The sequence below is a fragment of the Sorex araneus genome, chromosome 4 (assembly GCF_027595985.1).
Source record: "Sorex araneus isolate mSorAra2 chromosome 4, mSorAra2.pri, whole genome shotgun sequence".
Lineage (NCBI taxonomy): Eukaryota > Metazoa > Chordata > Mammalia > Eulipotyphla > Soricidae > Sorex > Sorex araneus.
Genome location: NC_073305.1, coordinates 144,927,797 through 144,948,991, shown reverse-complemented (window position 1 = coordinate 144,948,991; position 21,195 = coordinate 144,927,797). Strand labels below are relative to the sequence as shown.

At 39.1% G+C, this 21,195-nt stretch overlaps 1 protein-coding gene across 12 annotated transcripts in view; it reads left to right on the top strand.

Annotated features, from left to right (window-relative positions):
- The window catches only part of FAM184A (family with sequence similarity 184 member A), a 138,125-nt gene that overhangs the window by 45,793 nt on the left and 71,137 nt on the right, over positions 1-21,195 (top strand). For 10 of the 12 annotated variants that reach the window (XR_008629751.1, XM_055134783.1, XM_055134778.1 and 7 more), the window contains exons 3-7: positions 500-635; positions 2,287-2,468; positions 3,319-3,420; positions 5,021-5,218; positions 10,685-10,807. Coding sequence is in view for 11 of the 12 variants with exons in the window: in XM_055134783.1 (XP_054990758.1) it covers positions 500-635; positions 2,287-2,468; positions 3,319-3,420; positions 5,021-5,218; positions 10,685-10,807 (741 nt within the window). In the remaining variant the exon portion in view is untranslated. The remainder of the gene's footprint in view (positions 1-499; positions 636-2,286; positions 2,469-3,318; positions 3,421-5,020; positions 5,219-10,684; positions 10,808-21,195) is intronic. The other 2 variants (XM_055134779.1, XM_055134776.1) reach the window with 1 other exon arrangement.

Here is a 21,195-nt window from a genome sequence, read left to right as displayed (position 1 = left end):
AGAAATGTAAACTTAAAACCATTTAATTATTTATGAAAGGGTCTCTTTTGGTAAGGAGGTGCACTTTTTTTGGTCCACACTTAATGGTGCTCGGGACTTACTCCTGGCTCTACACTCTGGCTTCATTCCTGGCAGGTCTTGGAGATCATATGGGGTGCCAGGGATTGAACCTGAGTTGGCTGCATGCAGGGCAAACATCCTGCATATTGTACTATTGCTCCAGTCCCTAAGAGGGTTTTTTTAATTAAAATATTTTAATTAAAGAACCTTGATCTACAAAGTTATGTATAAGTTGAGTTTTATACATACCATATTCTAGCACCAATCCAGTGTCAACTTTCTTCCACGAATATTCCCATATCCTCTCTTGCCCCCAGTCTACCACATTGATTGACAATTTTAAAGTTTGATATGTTGTTCAATTCAGTGTGCTAAGACTTTGTTAAGGGTTTTTGATTAAAGTTCATCAGAGAGACTGGTCTGGAATTTTCTCTTTTAGGTTCTTCAAAAACAACTTAATGATGCCAAGGAAGGAGAGATGGCCTTAGTAAGCCAGCACAAGGAAGTGGAGAGTGAGCTAGCAGCTGCCAGAGAACGGTTACAACAGCAAGCATCTGATCTTGTCCTCAAAGCTAGTATGTCTGCTTACTCTTATTGGGGTATTCCTCAATTAACAGCAACACTGAAATGTTAATTCAGGACAGAATTGGTTCTACCTTTACAAACTTGAAAATTATTTAAATTCTGGGACAAATGGATAATATAGTGGATAAAGTGCTTGCCTTGCAGACATGGCCAACCTGGGTTCGATCCCTGGCATCTTGTATAGTTCCCTGAGCTTGCCATTTCTGAGCACAGAACCAGGAGTTACCCCTGAACATTGCCAGATGTGGCCCCAAATCCTAAAAACAAAAAGAAAATTAAATTATTTAGTTTCTGAATATGTTGAGAAACTCATATCTTCCCACGTATTCATTTTTAGCAAAATATTTTTATAAAAAAAGATTTAGAGGCAGTAGATACTATGGTACTAGTAAATCCGCCATTTAAAAGAAGAGCGATCTAAGAGGTGTTATTTATTAAAAACATGTTTTGCATTAGTGTTGATTTTTTATAATTTTTTTCACTTGTGAACCAGAGCCAGCCCATGGACTGGACTGGCAGTTGAGAATCTCTGTTTTGAAGATTTAATATAGTGAAACTATTTGTAAATTTCACATTTGACTTAGTAACAAAGTCTCATTTCATATAAGAATGCAGAATGTACGTGTCCTGACGTGGCCCCTGTCCTATTTCCATAGCCTTGCAAGAGGATATGAGTAACCTACTTTAAATTATGGTGGTCATTCAGTTTTGGTGATCTGAAATTAATATTTTCCTGAGCGTTTGGTGTGCCAGGTGAAACTGTTTAACCACTTCTTTGATCACAAGAGTTCCATTGGCTCATTAGTGTATCTCCATTTACTCTTCCCAACCCCAGGGATTAGAAGTCAGCAGGGCAGTCTGGGGGGTGTAGCCTTTCCTATTAGAGTTCCTGGATGTTGCTGGTCCGGATACTGGAAAACCACTGCAATAGTTTTACTCTCTGATACCTTTTTCTCACAGGTGCTTTCTCTCTCTCTCTCTCTCTCTCTCTCTCTCTCTCTCTCTCTCTCTCTCTCTCTCTCTCTCTCTCCCCCCCCTTGTTCCCTCCTTTTCTTTCTTCCCACCTTTTATTTGCTCCTGTGATTTATTTTTTCATAACCTTGCTTTCCTTATCTGTCTCTTACTCTGCCTTAGATTTATCAGATCTCTTGTCTAATATAAATTCAATTTCAGCCTAGCTTTTGCTTGTCATCTTTATGCCCTGCATACAGATTTCTTCCTCTTTTGTTAGAATTTGAAAAGAAAAAAAAAAGAACAAGTAATTCATTTTGGGTCTGTTGCATTAATGCATCCACTCGTACTTTGTTTGACCGACAGACTTCTATATACACCCCTGAGGAGTTGCTTCTACTGCACCTTGCATAACTGTAGTCTTAAAACAAGTAGCACCAGTACCATAAACAAAGAATTTAGGCATAGGGAGCCACATCAGTAATGTGAAAAGTTGACTTCTTATTTATTATTCTACTTGGTAAGACGGTTTCCATTGTAAATATTTACCTTTTGTGTAAGCAAGGATACTAAAGACTATGTTTTTTTTTTACCAAGGTATTAATGTACAAATGTATCATTGCATATAACTGTTATTAACTATGCTACAGTAGATTTTAACTTGGAGGAATATTTTGTTTTGGGGACTAGGTCATATTGGAATGCTTCAAGCAACTCAGATGACACAGGAGGTCACAATTAAAGATCTAGAATCAGAAAGATTAAGGGTCCATGAGAAATTATCTCAGCTTGAAGAAGAAAGAACTTTATTGCAAAGCAAAACTCAGAGTCTGAGTGAAGAGCAGACACACCAGATTTTGGAATTGGAGAAGGTAAAAAAGCAGCAAAGGATTCTACACTCCTCCCTCATCCCACTCCGAGAAAGAAAATTTCATTTTCCTCTTTTCAGAATTGATGTGGAATATTTACTCCTACTCCATAGAAATGGTGTATTTCTTTACTATTTATAGTGTATCTTTACTAGGTTTTTGTTTTGTTTTTATTTTGAAAAACCAGGGTGTAAAGCTGGACTATCTCACATTGTGTTTATCTGTCATCCCGTTGCTCATTGATTTGCTCGAGCGTGCACCAGTAACGTCTCCATTGTGAGACTTGTTGTTACTGTTTTTGGCATATTGAATACGCCACGGGGAGCTTGCCAGGCTCTGCCATGGGGGTGAGATACTCTCGGTAGCTTGCCAGGCTCTCCTAGAGGGGTAGAGGAATCGAACCCGGGTCACCCGCGTGCAAATTGTTTTTATATTAAAAATATTTGCTATAAAATTTACATAATGTGAAAATGAGGCGTTTCAACCTATTTCATAATTTATATAATGTGAAAATGAGACTGTTCAGCTTATTCCAAGCAAGGAATGGGACACTTTTTTCAATGGAATGTACATTTATGTTTAATAGTATTTGCTTTTCTATTGATGAAACATACTGCATATACATCTAGGAGAAATTTTTATAAAACTGAAAAGTATAATTAATCAAGTTCTAAAATCTCATATACCAACATATTGAATTTCTGGAGTAATTGCTGCATATTTATTCCAATTTTTCAGATGTCTCCAATACAGTGGGAGTTTTGGATACTCTTTCTCCTTTCCTCAGCAGTCAAGCATGTTGAAAAATGTCTATTCTTGCCCCATGTTCACCTCCCATTCACTCCTTAACCAGGTGCAGTCTGGTTTTTCTTACCACCACTCCACAGGATCTGCATTTGCCTCAGCCTCCAGTGATATCCTAGTTGCTGGACTTGATGGATCTTATCTTACTGTGGTACTTATTCCTCTCTGACTTATGTTTTCTTTTGGTATTTCACATTCTCTTGTGTTTTCCTCCTATCTCCCTGGCCTTGCATTCTTGTATGTGAACTTTGCTCCTCCATCTGTTCTCTTCCTAGTGATGTTCCCCTAGCATTTCATCTCATTCCACATGCGCATCCATTCCAGTAATATTAACTATCACCTTATTCAGATACAGCTCTCATATCTTACCAGGCTAGACCAGATTTTTTTTTTGAACTTGAATTCTGAATATCTGATACTCCCAGTAGATGCTTTTCTTTCTCAGAAATATGTCATATCAGAATGCCTAGAAAACTCTAAAAGTTCCATCTTCTTTTTTTCAACCTATATTGCTATAGCATATTTAATTTCGAAAATTGGAAACCTGGGAATAATTTCTGCTACTGTTTTCTTAACCCTTTTATTTGTTACTAAGCAAGTTTAACTCCCGTAATATATTGTTTTCTTCCTTTCTGCTTCACACCAGTTCATATTATGTAGACTTATGCATCTGTTCTTTTTTTTCTGGTTTATAGTTCCAAACCTCTTAACCAAATTCCCTGAAGGAGTCAGCTCATTAGATTACTGCCGCTATAGATGACTGTTTTTAAAAATGTCAGATTCCTAATTTTCAGGATTAGTTATTTCTTATAGAATAAAATTGAGTCCTGTCATAAAAGACCCCTTCTCATCATCTGACTCCTACCTATGTCTGAACTTCATTCCTTCCACTCTTAGCCTTGTATCTTATGTTCAATCGACACCACTGAACTGTGTGGTCTTCCTATTGGCCTATTCCTATTGGCCTAAATGTTGCCCTCTGGTTAGCTACTGCTCATCTTTCAGAATGCCAGAATTGGTTATTAATGCAGACTTTTGACATTAGGCTCAAATTTCCTGATGGGCTGCTTACAGTGTAAGACATCACATTTTATCATCATCACTATGAGTGCTTTTTTCTGGAAAGTCTTCCTTCTCCTTCCTGTCTTCTTAATTGTCTCTGTCTCTCTCTCCTCCCCCCCCCCCCCTCTCTCTCTCTCTCACACACACACACACACACACACACACACACACACACACACACACACATGCAGACACACACGCACACATACACGTGACTCATACTTTCCTACCTCTTTACCCAGGTCACACACTGTATACTCTATTCATAAAACTTATAAAATTATATCGCCACTTTTGCCTCTTTATCATTATGCTGTGCATGCTTAAAAAGCATGTAATTGACACTCAGTAAAATTCTATTGAGTAACATCATTTCAGCTAATTGGTAGACCATTTCTGTACAACTTTGACATACATTAAGACTTTATTAAGCTTGCAGATGTGCTAATTAATTTTTGGCTTTAGGCTAATAATCATCTAATTTATTGCTTACATTAAAATTATTCATTTTGCCTGTGCTATCCTGTCATTTTCTGAGAACTGCTATGATGTATTCTCATGTTCCATAGTCTAAATCTCGTAGCACTCAACTCATTTGAGTTTATGTGTTTATTGAATATTCAGAATTCTAATAGTAGTAATGAAAACCGCAGGTGCCAATTATTGATTTTTATTTGTTTTAATTTTAGAAAGTAAATGAAGCAAAGAAAACTCAGCAAGAATATTATGAGACGGAGCTTAAAAATCTGCAAAATAAATTAGAAGGGGATGTGGCTCAATTAAATGAAGCCCATTCTAAGACTTTGGAAGAATTAGCTTGGAAGCACCATATGGCAATTGAAGCTGTCCACAGTAATGCGGTTAGGGATAAGAAAAAGCTTCAGATGGTGAGCGGAAAATTTAGTTTCATATTGCATTGTAAACTGTCGGGGTTTCTTTAACAACTCAGCATGCCTTATATTGTGGTATATAACATGTTACTTCACTTTGATGACTGCAATCTTAAAATCAGTTCATAAATTGCTGCTCAGAGAATTGCAGACATGAAATTCTTCATATTTCATGAAGATATAGTTTATTACACTGACCTGAGCATTTCTACTTTGTATAATTGTAGTGGAAATAGTTGCTATATCTTGGATGCCTCATTATGAAACAGCAGCATTATTCTTGTACATTTCAGGAAACCTTTACTTCTTGAAGCACTTGTTCTCCTATAGTTTCCTTTCATGGGATTTGTTCTGTGCTGTTTTCCTCAACAAAGTAATTGGCTTGCTAATAGTAACCATGACCACTAGTTTTGCTTAGTAGAAAACCAGGATGTCTGATAGATGTTGTCCATTTTTGGGTAGAGGGGCCTGGAGATGTGGTTTGGCTCACACCAGCTATGCTTGGAATTTACTCCTGCCTCTGTGCCCTGTGCTCCTGGGTCATTCCTGGCGGTGCTTGGGGTACCATGTGGGGTGTTGCGGCCCAAGTCTAGGTCAACCACATGCAAGACAGTACTATCTCTTCCAGCCCCCAGGTGTGTATCTCAGCCTTAGTTCTTTGTTCACTAGCTGCCTGACCCTTGTCCCCAAAGCTACATCTCAGGTGCTTCCTCAGACAGAGGAAGATAAGGTTACTCTTGTAATATGTCTGTGAGGTTTAAGTGTGATGAAGTGCCAAGACTCAGACAGTTCATAGCATATATTGATATATTGATAAATATGAGATATTAGCTTATTCTATTGCATACCAGATACAAGTATATATTGATATATTAATAATGAGATATTAGCTTATTCTATTGCATACCAGATACAATAAAGTGTGTTTTTACTTTTATTTTTTATTTAATCCCTTTAGCACCACTATAGATTTGTTTCTCTTTCCATTCTAGTAAATAGGAAGTAGAGGCATGGAGAGTCAAATATTTCCTCAGTATCAGGAATCAAGTCCTAAGTCATTTAAACAGCATATCATATAGACATGGATTAATTATGGTTGTTACATGTTTTATATAATAGCACTATAAAGACTCTTGTTTTGGTTTTATTGGGTTTTGGGCCATACCTGGTTGGATTCTGGGGTCACTCATAGCAGTACTCAGTGGACATACGGGGTGCCAAGGATTGAACCTTACCCATTGTACTATCTCTTCAGTAATAGCACCTCTATAATAGCACTTTAAAGTTTACTAAGATGCTTTTAAAAACAGTTTTTTTATTCTGATTTGGTTATAAATTAATTTTTTTATAGAGTTAATACTTTTTTTTTAGCTTTGGGTCACACCAAGTGGTACTCCTGACAATCTCTGGGGGAGACCCTATGGTGTGCTGGGGATCAAACTGAGGTCTTTTGCATGCATAGCAAGTTCTCTACCTCTGTACTCTCCTCTAACCCCAAGAGCTGAAATAGATTTATAACTTAAACTATGTATTCAAAGTCATAAGCCTAACAAATGGAAGATGTAGCCCTTGAATTGAGATCTTCTGCCTGTATTCCTCTTGCTTTTGTGGCGCATCTAACTGGAAATATTCTGTATTCAAACTCAGTTAATTTAAAACTTAGAATTTCATGTCAGAATATGTTATTTCTACCTAAACACACTCTATTGTGTTTATGTACCTAGAGACAAAACTTAATGACGTTATTTTTCGATATTGTGGTTGTGTTTTTCTCGGAGCTGGCTCACTATCTCTTGGCCAGTTTATGCAGCTTATTTGTGTGATGTGCATATGCTAGGATGGGCCTGTCAAGTGTTCAGGTTTTATAATATGTACCAGTAACTGCTGCTCCAATGCTCTTTTCTATAGTGACCTCCCCCTGCCCCCATTTGTACATTTTCTTCACTGTCGCCTCCTCTCTCACTGGTATCTGTAAATGGCAGGTGTCCAGCTCTTAGTTTCCCCTATGCCCCTCCATTAGGTTCTAAGTGCTGGAGTCAGGCATCTTTCATGAGTATCTTCTTTGCATCATCATTTCACTCGCTATAATCCTTTTACTCATTACAATTCAATTTCTGAACTCCCTGAAAAATCTACTTTCAGCCACATGCTTTTCGACAATCTCTTTCTAACCGCAGTTGCCAAAAGAAAGAGGATATGAGTTTCCTGGTGGTGGCCAAAGTCAAATCTCCTGTGATAACCTTATCTGCAGTTTTCTCTTTTCTCAAAGCTTGTTTATGACTTGGTGTTTCACTTCTTTCTGTCTAGCTAATTTATGTATGAGCCCAAGCTAAAACTAGCCTCCTTCCAGAATAGTCTCTTTCAAATGACAAACTATCTTCTTTGTGAGCGAAATATGATTTATTCATTTCTTTTACTTAGCAACAAATGATTATATTTTCCTTCACAACTTTACTTGAACCACCTTATTTGAAAGTGAGTGTATAAGGGAGAATTGATGCAGAAAATAACACAGCAGTCTTGAAACTATTTTTGTTGGTCTTTGGCTGCTATTTGGGAACTTGAAATTTGGGAAGGTTCCTGGTAAGAGTGACTCACTGTATCTTAATTGTTTATGCAAACAATATGGTTTATGCTGAACATCTGCTTTCCTTCTGAGAGTCAGCAGTTTGGGTACATGCTAGTCAGGGCGTTCGTACCTGGCCAACACGTAAAAAAAACCAAATAAACCCCCAAATCATCTGGCCACTGTACTTTTCAGAGCCTTCCTTGTAGACAGTGTCTCATATTGCTGGAGAGTCTTGGAAGAGGACAATGAAAGGGGGTTTCTGGCTTTCTGGAGATTTCCCCCATGTACCTTTTCACTTTGGTGAATGTACTTTTTGTATATGTTGTTATAATAAATCATTTCTGTGAGTAGAACCATAATCAGAGCTCTGAGAGTCATCTCACCAACCCATAAAACTTAAAGTTTTCTTGGAAACTCTCACACAGAACCCTGTATATTACTCTTCTTCTTAGTACATTCATACCATGCTCTTTCATACTGCCATGGCTTTTGCATATGCTTTTTCTAATGCAAGAATGTCATATATTACCATTAGCTTCACATTCCATTTTTGTTGTATTCTTCCAGACTATATAGTTAAGAATCACTGGATGGGGACTGGAGAGATAGTACAGTGGATAGAGTGCTTGCCTTACATGTGGCCGACCTGGGTTTGATGCTTAGCATCCCATATGGTCCCTCAACAATTACCAGGAATAATTCCTGAGTCCAGAGTAAAGTAACCCCTGTACATCGCCAGGTGTGGCACCAAAACAAAACAAAACAAGAATCATTCTTTGTATGGGAAGGTTTCATCGCAAAGCTAGATTTGGAGGGGGTGAGGGGGTGCTGTTTGTGTCACACCTGGCAATGCTCTGGGGTTACTCATGGCTCTGCATGCAGGAATTACTCCTGATAGTACTGAGGGGACCATATGGATGCCGAGGATTGAATCTGGGTCGGCTGTGTGTAAGGCAATCACCCTACCCCCTGTACTATCACTCCATCTCATAAAGCTAGATCTTACCAGTTCTCCATCCCTTTACTCCTATACCCAAAGATGGTGGTTTCTAACTTATGATCTTTGTTACATAGTATAATGAGCTTATTCAGAGCAGGTACCAGGTTTTACTGCCTTTGTTGCCAGAAGTTTCAGAAGTATGCCTTGCACATCCTAGGTGTTCTTTAGAAAGTATCAATTTTGCTGGCATTGCTCTTCTGATAACTTGATTTTGTACCTGTAAATTCTCAGCTGTTTTTTTGACCACCAAATGCAGATATGTCATTGAACTTTTGAAAAGATGTAAAAGAATTCTGAAAAAATATTTTTTAGGGTGAAATATAATTGACATTTTATTTTTATTTTTATTTATTTTTTTAATAGTTTTATTGAATCACCATGTGGAGGGTTACATAGTTCTCAGGATCATGTCAGTTATACAATACTCAAACACCCTTCCCTTCACCAGTGCCCATATTCCATCACCAACCACCCCAGTATACCTACCGCCCCCTCCCACCCCCCCAGTCCCCGCCCTTGTAAGTGATAAGTTTCACTTCGTTTACGCTTTATCTTGATTACATTCCATGTTTCAAAACATAACACACTATTGTTCCTGGGGTTTCCCCCAAAAAAGAAAAAGACAGCCCTATTACCAAAGAAGCATTTGATAGTTCTCCATTGCTGAGAATGTAGAGATATTAAGTCCCGCTGTGTTACATAACTTTTTTTTTCCCCCCTTGCCCCGCGCCACCGAGTTCATGCCTGTTTAGTAATCGCCACGCTGCCTGACAAAGGGAAAAAACCGAAAAAGATGGTTATTTCCCGTCATCAGCCGGCGTGGGGCTCTGGCTTAGTTGATAGTCTAGTAGAATGTCTGCAAGCAGTTTCTGGAACCAAAAGTAGTGCGCTGGTATCGGCTCCGGTTCAAGATTCCACCAGCATCCCGCTGTTCCATGTACATAATTTTTCCCCTTATATCCCATTCCCACGCCGCCAGGTCTGTGTTTGCTTAATGGACATCATACTATGGTTAAAACCACGTGGTGTTTCTTCCCGAGAAAGATGGATATTGCTTCTCAGCCGGCGTGGGGATATGGCTTAGTTCAGTCTAGAGAGATGGCTACCACTTTGATTGCCTTCAATATTTCAGCGAAAGACTTCCTGTTCTTGTTAGGATCTCCCCCCAAGGTCCGACCCGTTGAAAAGGAACCATTACATATTGCCGATGGGCCGCGCGGTTTTGGGTTTCTGTATAAAGTCCAGGGAAAGTACAACCAGAAATAACATCACTACAAACTTTTACCCTTTTATGGTGCTCATAAGATGGAGAAACCTAGAGAGAACTGGCTCGGCGTCTCCATTTTGCGCTCAGACAGCCCCGGAACCTGTGCTGTGCTCAGGAGGAAGGGGTTGAGAGAGAGAGGTTAAAAAAAAATTGGGGAATGCCCGGCTTCCACTGTCGCAGCCCGGCGTAGGGTCTCCGTTCCCATGCTGTAATTAGTTCAGTTGGCTGCTTGGAGTCCAAGGGCGCTCTTTTGGGCTCTTCTATCATGCTCGAATGGCAGCGGCGCCAAAAGGTGAAAATTTTTTTTAATCTCACAAAATTGTTATTTATATTACATATCAACTTTTAAAAACTACAGTCAAAATCTTTTTATAGTCTTACCTTCTACAAAATTTATATCAAAAGTTAATTTTGGCATAAAATTTTTAACTGTAGTCAAAACTCAGGGTGATAAAATTTAAACCACCAAGTTTAATTAGTTCAGTGTTCTGATAGTGATAGTTAAGGCTAAGGCTCATTTGTAGAGCAAAGTTATCCAGATCAGGATATATAACAGAAAGGTCTTTTTCTTGGAGTCTGAAATAAACAATATGTGACATTTTAATTATATTTTTTTCTTTCCCTAAGGAATTGGAGGAGCAATATGAAAAAGAGAAACTAGCCTTAGAAGAGGATAAAAACCATCTTCATCAAGAACTAGAAAACCTGAAGGAAGAACTGGAAGGCAAGCTGAGTATAGCCAATCAAGAGGCAAGGATTCTTTGGCCCTATCACCTGTTATGTATTAATTGTAATATTTGCTATTATTGTGTAATAGCCCCAATAAAGGTAACAGGTAGGTTAAAAATAATCAAAACACTTTCATTGATGTTGGATTTCTCACAGTTCATTGGTATATCTCATCATGTAGATTGTACTGCAAAAAACATTAGATCAAGTTGCTTTTGGAGGAAAGGGGGAAAGAAAATCACCATATTGGAAAGGAAACAAAAGATGTTTCTCTACTCTTCTAAAAATCATAAACTTAGTTTTTGTTGTACTATTTTTGTATTTTAAAAGGACATTGCAAATTCTACTTGATGGTATATAAAATAATTTTTCTTAAGCACATATTCTTCATGGGGCTGGAGAGATAGCACAGCGGGCAGGGCGTTTGCCTTGCACGTGGCCGACCCGGGTTCAATTCCTCTGTCCCTCTCAAAGAGCCCCGGCAAGCTACTGAGAGTATTGCGCCCCCATGGCAGAGCCTGGCAAGCTACCTGTGGTGTATTCAATATGCCAAAAACAGTAACAACAAGTCTCACGATGAAGACTTTACTGGTGCCCACTTGAGCAAATTGATGAACAATGGGATGACAGTGACAGTGACATATTCTCCATACATGAGGAATTTGTTGGTGACACTGTTTTTTTTCCCTCGCAAAAGACCAGTGGCAGCGAAATGAAGTGAACATAACTTCAAGATTTTATTTTCGTAATAAAAGAGGAAGCTTAGACCTCGATCACTTGGCTCTCTCACGCCGTTTTTTAAAAAATCTTCTCACAATTTAAAATTCTTTTTTAAAGACCACCATAGTTTTAGATACGGAATTGGGCTCAGTGCATTCGAGTCTCAGCACAGATCTTGTAGTTAGCACAGTTGCAGGTAGCCTTTTCTGGGAAAGTTCACTTTGTCTGCTCTCCATAACCACTTTGCCTCCTGCCATAACTGGCTTTTCCCAGGCACACAGAATCCTTTCCCTTCCTGATCTGTGTCACTTTCTGTGGCTGATGCCATGCTTCTGACAAGAAGTGAGATGGGTTTTAGAAATGTTCATCAAGATTGTGGGGGCACTCTGCTAGGAGAGCCTAAGATAATTCTTGATTTTTTGGTATGCAAATAGAATTGTTTAGCTTGGGAAAGTTAAGAATATAATAAAAATTGTGTATAAAGGGCCGAGAAAATAGATAACTCCAGGCAGAGTACATGTGTTCCATATGTGAGTTCCTGAATTTAATCCCTGATACCACATACTCACCTCCCAGTACTCTTCCATGTAGCCCCGGTTGTCCCTGACCACCTCGGGTCTTAACCCGCAACCATCAGGCGCACACTGCATGCGGAGCATCTCCCGGACTGGTCCCAGGCTTGCCACCACTGCTGGGTATGGGTACTGTTCAAAAGAAGCTGTGACTAAAACATACAGACAGTTTGAAAGGCAAATTCTGTTCGTTCTTTCCTTTCTATTGAGCTATACCAGCCTTCTTGCTGCTGTGCTGTTTTCCTTCTGTTACAGCTTATCCTTGCAGGGCTTGTTGTAGTGTAGTCTTGTCTTGACACTTGACTCTTATGGGCTGTTTCTACCTCACTAGCATTATGTTCCCCAACTGTTTTTAAATGCTGCTTTCTCATCATTTGACTTCTACTCTTAGAGACCACAAGCTAATAATTTGTACTTAGTGTGCTTTAATTATCTTCAAAGATTTATCCAAAGAGGGCTCTAAACACTACATTTGGGAATGATAGAGCATTAAGGTTGTTCCTGGTATTATTAGCTCAGCTTCTTTTTTCTTGTCTGAGATAGTCCACTGTTGACTACAAATCTGTGTACCTCTCTTGGCGGCGGAACGTGACTCTCATATTTATACTGTGTGTGTGTGTGTGTGTGTTTGTGTGTGTACTTCCTTCTGTCCCTCTCTCCCCTTCTCTCTCCCTTCTTTCTCCTTAAAAGGCAGGTTTAGTGATTACCTGTGTTTCTCACACAAGTCTCTCTGGGTTCTACTCTCAAGTCCAAATGGTTTAAATTTTCTTTCAACCTACCTACAGTAATATAACTAGGAAGAGTTCTATTAAGTATGCAATTGACTTTCCTTCTGGTATGTTCTCAATTATGTGTTAGCACATGGGTAGTGTTTTCCCCAGAGTCTGCCTGGCTCATCTCTCCTTTTGTGCACCTGCCTTCCCTTTAGCCTGCGGCATCTTTTTTTTTTTTTGTCCTACTTTACTCCACAGGAGCTCCAGAGATAATAAGCATTCTTGTTTTGCTTCCTGCTTTTAAAGTGAAGTATGTCAACCTTTCACAGATAATTATGATGCTTTCCTAAAGTTTATTTTGTAAATTCTCAAGCATGTTTGGGAAATTGTCTTGTAATTCTTACTTCCTACTTTAAAAAAGTAAAAAATTGATGTTTGTGGGGTTTTTTTTTTGTATCTATTGAGATTATACTTAATTTGTAAATGTTGTAATTTGTAAATGTTGTACCTTCTGTAACTTTTCTAATCTTAGATTTCTAAAATAAGACCAAGTTAGTTATAATGTTATATATATCACTCTATCACTGTATCACTGTCATCCCATTGTTCATCAATTTACTCGAGCAGGTGCCAGTAACATCTCCATTCGTCCCAGCCCTCAGATTTTAGCAGCCTCTCCTTACTTGTCTTTCCAATGATTGGAGGCTCTTTTCAGGGTCAGGGGAGTGAGACTATTATTGTTACTGTTTTGGGCATATCAAATACAACATGGGGAGCTTGCCAGGCTCCTCTGTGCGGGCAGGATACTCTCAATAGCTTGCCAGGTTCTCCATGAGAGAGATTTTTCCCTTTATAATAATGTAAGTAAAAAAATGTTTCCCTTTATAATGATGTATCACATGGCCACAAAGCAGCCGTGCATTCCTGGAATATGTACACTCATGCCTGAGGCTTGGCCAAAGCATGTGGAAAGTGGCCTGGAGCATGGCGGCAGTTGGGTAGTGGAGGTTGGCTGCCGGGGCTGGGTCTCTTGGGGCGTGGAGGGCTCTCAACTGCCCCCCTCTGGGGCGCCCCTGGTGCAGAGTCCAGTGGCACTGAGTATGCTCTTTTTTTTTCTTTTGGCTTTGTGCCATACATACCCAGTGCTACTCAGGACTTACTCCTCACTCTATGCTCAGGGATCATTCCTCGTGTACTTAAAAGACCAGGGAGCAAACCAGGGTCAACTGTGTACTAAGGCAAGACCCTAACTCCTATACTGTCTCTTGCCCTTAAAGAAGTCTTAATACTTTAAGAACAGTTTAAATAGATGATAACAAAACTTAAGATGCATCAAATTGTATTGCTATGAATTTTAATATAAACAAACATATACTCATTCACCAGGTTTTAATGTTTGTGTTGTTTAATTTTGGTTTTGATTTGGGGACACACCTGGTGATGCTTAGGGCTTACTTCTGTTTCTGTACTCCGGAATCACTCCTGGTAGGCTCAGGGGACTATACAAGGTGCCACGAATTGAACCCGGGTCAGTTGTGTGCAAGGGAAGCGCCTTGCCCACTGTACCTTTTCTTTGACTCTTCATTCATCAGTCTAAAGTGGCTCACCATTGTAGTGTTATCCCAAATGTAAAAGACAAAACTCTGGCAAGTGCTAGCAATTTAAAAATGAAAAATAAGGGGAAATAGTCAAATTAACACTAAATAATAACAGAGTCACTGGAGAAGTACACTGAGCTTCAGAAAACCAATGATCTAGTCCTGAACCCAAAACTAATTTATTTCTTCATAAATAAATAAAAACCACTTGAAATAAGTTCTAAGGACTTGTGGATTTTCCTTTCTAAGTAACTGATAATTTACTTAGTTTCTAAATAAAAGCAGAGGCAGTCAAAAAATAATGCTGAGGTCCAACTTCAATAGTAATCCTTAAAGTCAAACTAATTTAAAAGTTACACACATACCCTTTCCCAAATGTAAACTACTGACATACATAACCTGTTTCAATCTCTAGAAGAAACCTGAGAGGAAATTGTGTTTTTAATTTCATAAATAATTAATAATTGATCATAATAATATATATGATGTAGTGTGCTCAGTGGCTCATCCACTGTGGGGTGTGTCAGCCAACCACTGGGTGACCTGGGACTCGATGTAGGTATTTGACCTGGCACAGTCCCTCCGTGATAGGGTCCTGCTCTGCCAGCTGCTCAACAACCTCCGGGCGCACTCCATCAACCTCAGGAAGATCAATTTGATGTCCCAGGTACTGCCCAGAGATGCAGGCAGGTGTGTGTTTGTCAGTGTGCAGATCATTACAGCATGCCAGTAGACCAAAAGCTCACATTCGGTACACTGGGAACACCTGTAAAGGCGATTAGAGGCCGCCCCAAAAGCCTCCATCCCTTTCAGAGAACCTGGCAAGCTACCAAGAGTATCCCGCCCAGTGAGATTGCTTTGTACTTTTTTATGCTATCATTTTCTGGATTTGGAATCAAGGTTATACTAACCTCAAAAAATAAAGTAGAACATATTCCCTTTTCTTTTCCCTGGAAAGTTGTTTGGAACTGAGATGCATATTTAACCTTAATTGTATGAAGGTTAGAATTTGTGGTTTGTTTAAAAACATTTTTGAAACCTATTAAGGCTAGCATTATGACCCTGTACATAAAAAAACTTTAGATTTCCAGGGCTTCCACTTGTTTAATGTAATGTATTCTTACACAGATTGGTTAAATCAAGTTTTTAAGTAATTTTTCTAACGTATTATTTTTTTACTATTACTGACTAGTTACTGAAAACTGATACTATAGGGTGGATTTGTTTGGTTTTCCTTACCTTGTTAGTTTTTGCTTTATATATGTAGTTGCTTTGTTATGTGCATACAGATATAAAATTGAGTTTTGCTGTTTAGTGAATTTTACTTTTTAAGGCTTAGTTTGTATTAATTGATCTTGTATAATCAGCATTTTCTTAAATTTGATATGACTAGTATCTTTTACCATCCAGTGAATTTTAGCTTGTATGTGAATTTTGAATATATATATGTATATATATATGTACATATATGTATATAGCCAACCACATACACTTTAGGAAAAAAAATAGTATTAAATTTTTACCTTTCAAGTAGAGTTTATTTTGTTTACATTTTAGAAGAGTAAGGAGATATATATCTTTTGTAATTAGAAGAAAAAATTCAGGAGTACTTATAAATTTTTTTGTGTTTTAGAAAAAATATTGAATATATATTTAAAATAAAATTAATAGTTCTTAACACTTTTGCATGTGATAAGGCCTAAAAATATAAATAGGTCAGCTGTGGATTTAGGTGCTACATTATGGCTATCAGAATCATAATAGGGTATAATAGAAGCTTGTGAGTCTAAAATTTAAGGTAGAATAAACATTCTCCAATGAAATATTATTGGAGACAGAACACTAGACTGAGTGGTTTATAAGTCTAACTTCTATGTTTTTTGAAATATTCTTATGATGTTTCAATTGTACATCTACAGTTTTTTTGTTTTTGTTTTTGTTTTTTTTGCTTTTTGGGTCACACCCAGCGATGCTCAGGGGTTACTCCTGGCTTTGCACTCAGAAATTACTCCTGGCAGTGCTTGGGGGACCATATGGGATGCCGGGGATCGAACCCAGGTCGGCCGCGTGCAAGGCAAACGCCCTACCCGCTGTGTTATCACTCCGGCCCCACATCTACAGTTTTTTGAAGTCATGGCAGTGTACAGAGATACAAGGAGATTTTGGAAAGATGTCAAGATTTAGGTGAGAAAGTAGTAGAGGATGGACTTTTCATTTTACTTTTTCTGGCCTTTGTTAATGACAACACATTCAACTGAGTGACTTAAACACAGATTGGCAATTTGATATCTTCCTGGCCTTTGAAAAGTCAGAAGAGTTTGAGATAGCTAAATGACTGAAAATTTAAGATAGTTCTTAGAGCAAGAAAGTGAGGGTTATGGGGGGTATAGCAAGTTTGTATATAAACTATGCCTAAATATCTTACTGATTCCTAAATTGCACTTACACCAGCCAGAGGGTGATGCATTATAGTAAACTGGATGAAAGAAACTGGGCAGGAAATTAGTCTCTACACAGGCTGTATGAGTTAAATTGAGTTAAAATCTAAATAAAACACAGTTTTTAGTGTAGAAGTAGAATCTAGAGACTTAGTAGAATAAAAAAAATATTTGTAATCCAGAGTTATTCAACAAAGAAGAACTAGAACATGACCCATTCTAAAAATAAAAGAAAATCAATACAGACCAACCATAGTTTGAGCCAATATTGAATTGTGCAAAATAATGTCAAATATCTATTACAGCTGCATTCAGTATTAGAAAAAATTGCAAATACATTAATTCTCAACAAATAAGATTAATTTTGGGGGGAGGGGTTGGATTATATGAGGCAATGCTCAGGGGTTCCTCCTGGCTCTGCATTCAGGAATCACTCCTGATAATGCTCTGAGGACCGTATGGGCACCATAATGGGATCAAACCTGGTTCAGCTGTATACAAGGCAAGTGCTCTACCTACTGTGCTATCTCTTCATTCCCAAGATAAATTTTTAAAGAACCAAATATGTTTTTTAGAATTGAAAAATGCACTATCTAAAAATTTAAAATTCTCCAAACTTAACAAATGGAGATAAAGAATGAATGACTAACTTGAAAATAGAGTACGCTTTTATTATTCTCCCCCACATCTCATTGGTTTGATATTAGCTTTTTTAAGGTATGTTACTACTTGCAAGTGGGTTTTTTTTTAACTTTTTATTAAATCACCATGTGGAAAGTTACAAAGTTCTCAGGTTTATATGTCAGTTATACAATATTCAAACACCCATCCCTTCACCAGTGCCCATATTCCACCACCAAAAACCCCAGTATACCCCCTGCCCCCACCCCGTACCCCCTACTGTATAACTAATGAATTTCACTTCATTTTTTCTTTACCTTGATTACATTCCATAATTCAACACAAAACTCACTATAGTTGTTGGAGTTTCCACCCAAGAGAGACAGACCTACTACCTTTGATAATTAGTTTTTCATTGCTGGAAATGAAGACATATGTAGCCCCACTACTACAAGTACATAACTCTCTCTTTTTTTTTTCCTTTTTCCTTTTCCCCCTTTTTTTTTTTCTTTTTCCCCCTCATCCCCCTTCCCGCGCCTCATAGTATGGTGTACGCCACGCAGCGTCGGCCAGCGTGGGGCTTTTGCTTAGTTCACAGTCCAGAGAGGTGGCTGCTACATTAATAACCTTCAATATTTCAACAAAAACTTACTGCTATTATTTGGAGTTTCCCCCCCAAGTCAGACCTGTTCAAATGGAACCGTTTCACATTGCTGACAATTATAAATGTTAAGTCGCGCGGACGCGGTTTTGGATTTCTGTATAAAGTCCAGGGAAAATTCTGCCAGAAATTACATAGCCCAGCTCACAGTCCCAGTGCATTGCTGTAAGAAGTCTCTGGAATCAAAGTTTTTAGGCGCAGAGGGTCCGATTCACGCTCAGCTGCTCCAGATTTATCTGGGCCGAGGGCGTGCCGGTTACGCCCCCTTCCCATGAGTTCCTGGGAGCCCCAAAACAGCCAGCCCGCTGTTTTCCGTGCAGGAAGACAGGGTGGGGAGGAAAAAAATCCACCCCCTGGCAGTACAGAGTTGTAGCCCAGTTCGCAGTCCCAGTGCATTGCTATCGGCTGCTGCTCTGGATGCCCGAATGTGTTAGATCTCTGGAATCAAAGTCTTTAGGCGCAGAGGGTCCCGGGTTTCTTTTTATAGGATTTCCTGTAGTCACCCAGTCTGCCTGTCTTCCCCTTCTTCTCTCTCCCTTCCCTTAGGTTCAAGATCACCAGTAACCACCCAGTCCTCAATGGTTCATGCAGGAAATAGCTCTTAAGAGGATGGGTTTAAGGAGAGGTTAAAGCCTCAATCCTAGCTGGTGACAGGGCACGCAGGAAAATGTATTTAACTGGTCATGGCCCTGAAAGGGATTTATGGCAGGCATTAATGTCACTGAGTCATTGATTATATCAGGGAGGTTTATAGGACACTTTGTAAAAGCACTTCCTACTAGCACTCACTTTCTTTCTCACTTATTGGTTGTCACTTCTTACTTCCTACCAGTCTGATGTGACTATCAGGGGGCACGCATGTTAGATAACATTGAATTGTACTTGCTGCTCCCACAGGGAGTTTAGGGTTATTTAACTACTCCCACAACAGTGCAACTGAGACACACCCAATTCCATCAGGCACTGATAGTTCTATATTGCTTTCTCTTTCTTTTATATCATTTGTATGATTTATTTAGTAATGTTCTTTTTGTGTAGACACAGGAAGACAATTGATGATATAATGTTCTTTTTGTGTAGACACAGGAAGACAATTGATGATACGCTTTGTAACAGGGGAGTTAATTGACTCCAAAATAATATTATTTACTCCTGGACATTCATATTTACTTGACTTAAGCCTCAGTTGTCCTTAGTTCCTGCATTCCAAGAGCAGGATCCCTACAAGGGACTGGATGGACCCAGGACAAGCTCTGAGCTACTCTGGCATCAAAATGGGCCAGGCCAAGTGCCATAATACTGAACTGTAAGTTAAGAGCACGGTCATGGACAAACTCTGTCATGACTCAAAAAAGAGGTACCTGAATAAGGACCCTGCTAGGGTTAGGAAAGACTTAACCTGCCTGAGAACTGTGGTCTGGAATATATAGTGAGATGTTCCCAGGAAGAATCAAACTTTAAGCTTAGTATATCTCTTACTGTGCTCATACAGAATGACATTGCTAGAAATACTATAAGAAGTAAATTTACTGACTGTTTAAGTGGATTACTAGCTGAGGAGAAAGCAGTACACCCTGGATGGAATCCCACCCTTGGATGGATCTCCTGGTAATCTTGAATAATCTTCTTAAATGAGATTATGTCCTTGAGAATGAGTGGCCTTTACCTCTCTTGATGTGTTAATGTTCAACCCCACCTTTTTATCTCCACCCTATATAATTCCTATGTAACTATGCTGTAAGGGGTTATAGAGACTGAAGACTGAAATGAGGGAGTAAGACCAGAGAGAAACTAAGAGGACAGAGAGAGACTGGAAATCGAGAAATGGCAGAGTCAGACTGGACTGATTGTAAGACTTGTAGGAGAGTTGTTGAAGATGCCAAGGATGATACTCTGGAACTAGACTCTGGGAAGGAGATGGAGACTAGACACTGAGGACTAGATGTTCAGGACTGGAAGGTCAATGATGAGACGTTGAAGGCGAGGAGGGTAATTGAGACTTTGGAGACTTTGAGGTCTGCAAGGAGACTTGGATGATGGAACTCTGATAACTACAGCCAAAATGACTACTATGACAGCGCCATATAGGGAGAGATTGGATGGTGCTGGGGAGTCCGCCCGTTGCCTATCCTTCACCCACCATCCAGTAGAGCCTGGGGAGGTGGCTCCTGGCCGCCGGATGCCACAGCCATGTCCTACCTGCACGCCAGCCCACTACCGCAAACTTTTCCCACCATTCCTCTTTCTTCTTAAGATGTTGTGAAAACTCCGACACATCTCTTGGCCAAGAGAAAGCATGTTTGGAAGTTGTCTTTCTGCTATTCCCAACTAGTTCAGCTATTTTCTAGTGGTGGGTGAAACTTTCCTCAGGAATTTTCCCTCTGGTTCTGTTTCTGTGGATATTGAGGTCTAATAGGAAATCTACCAAGACTTCCGCAAGCTTGAAAGAGGTTACCCAGATTCCACCTGTCTACAATTCTGACCTTTGTTCATACCTATTGTTTATCAGCCTCTTGTTCCCACGGGATGCTGCTTATGCAGCACAGTCATCTCAGCTTCTCAGGCCTATGTTCTGCCGCTTAGAAATCTCTTCCTGACTGCAGCTTGTTGACCCATAGTGGGGTTTCTTCCTTGATGAGTGAGTCTGTTTCAAATCGGTTTGGGTACTTTGTGGTTTTTGCCATCAAACTTTTGTATTTCAGAATATCAGGTCAGTTTCTGTGTAGAATATTCCAAATTTTGTTGTAAATTTGCTGTAATTCCAGAGGAAATAAATGTAAGTTTTCCTGTTTAGCCATCTTGACTCCATGGAATATTTTCAAAATTTCCCTTTTTGACGAAAGACCTAGATTATGTCTATAAGATCCCTTTTGCTAAATAACACAATAACGGGAATGATACCCTATCATATTCACGGGTCTGAGGAAAGTGAGAGTCAGAGACAGTCATTTAGAATTTAAAAAAATTTTTTAATTGGATATTCATGAGATAGACCATTACAGAGCTGTTCATAATTTGGTTTCAGTCATACAGTGATCCAGCACCCATTCCTCCACCAGTGTACATTTCCCACCATCAATGTCCCC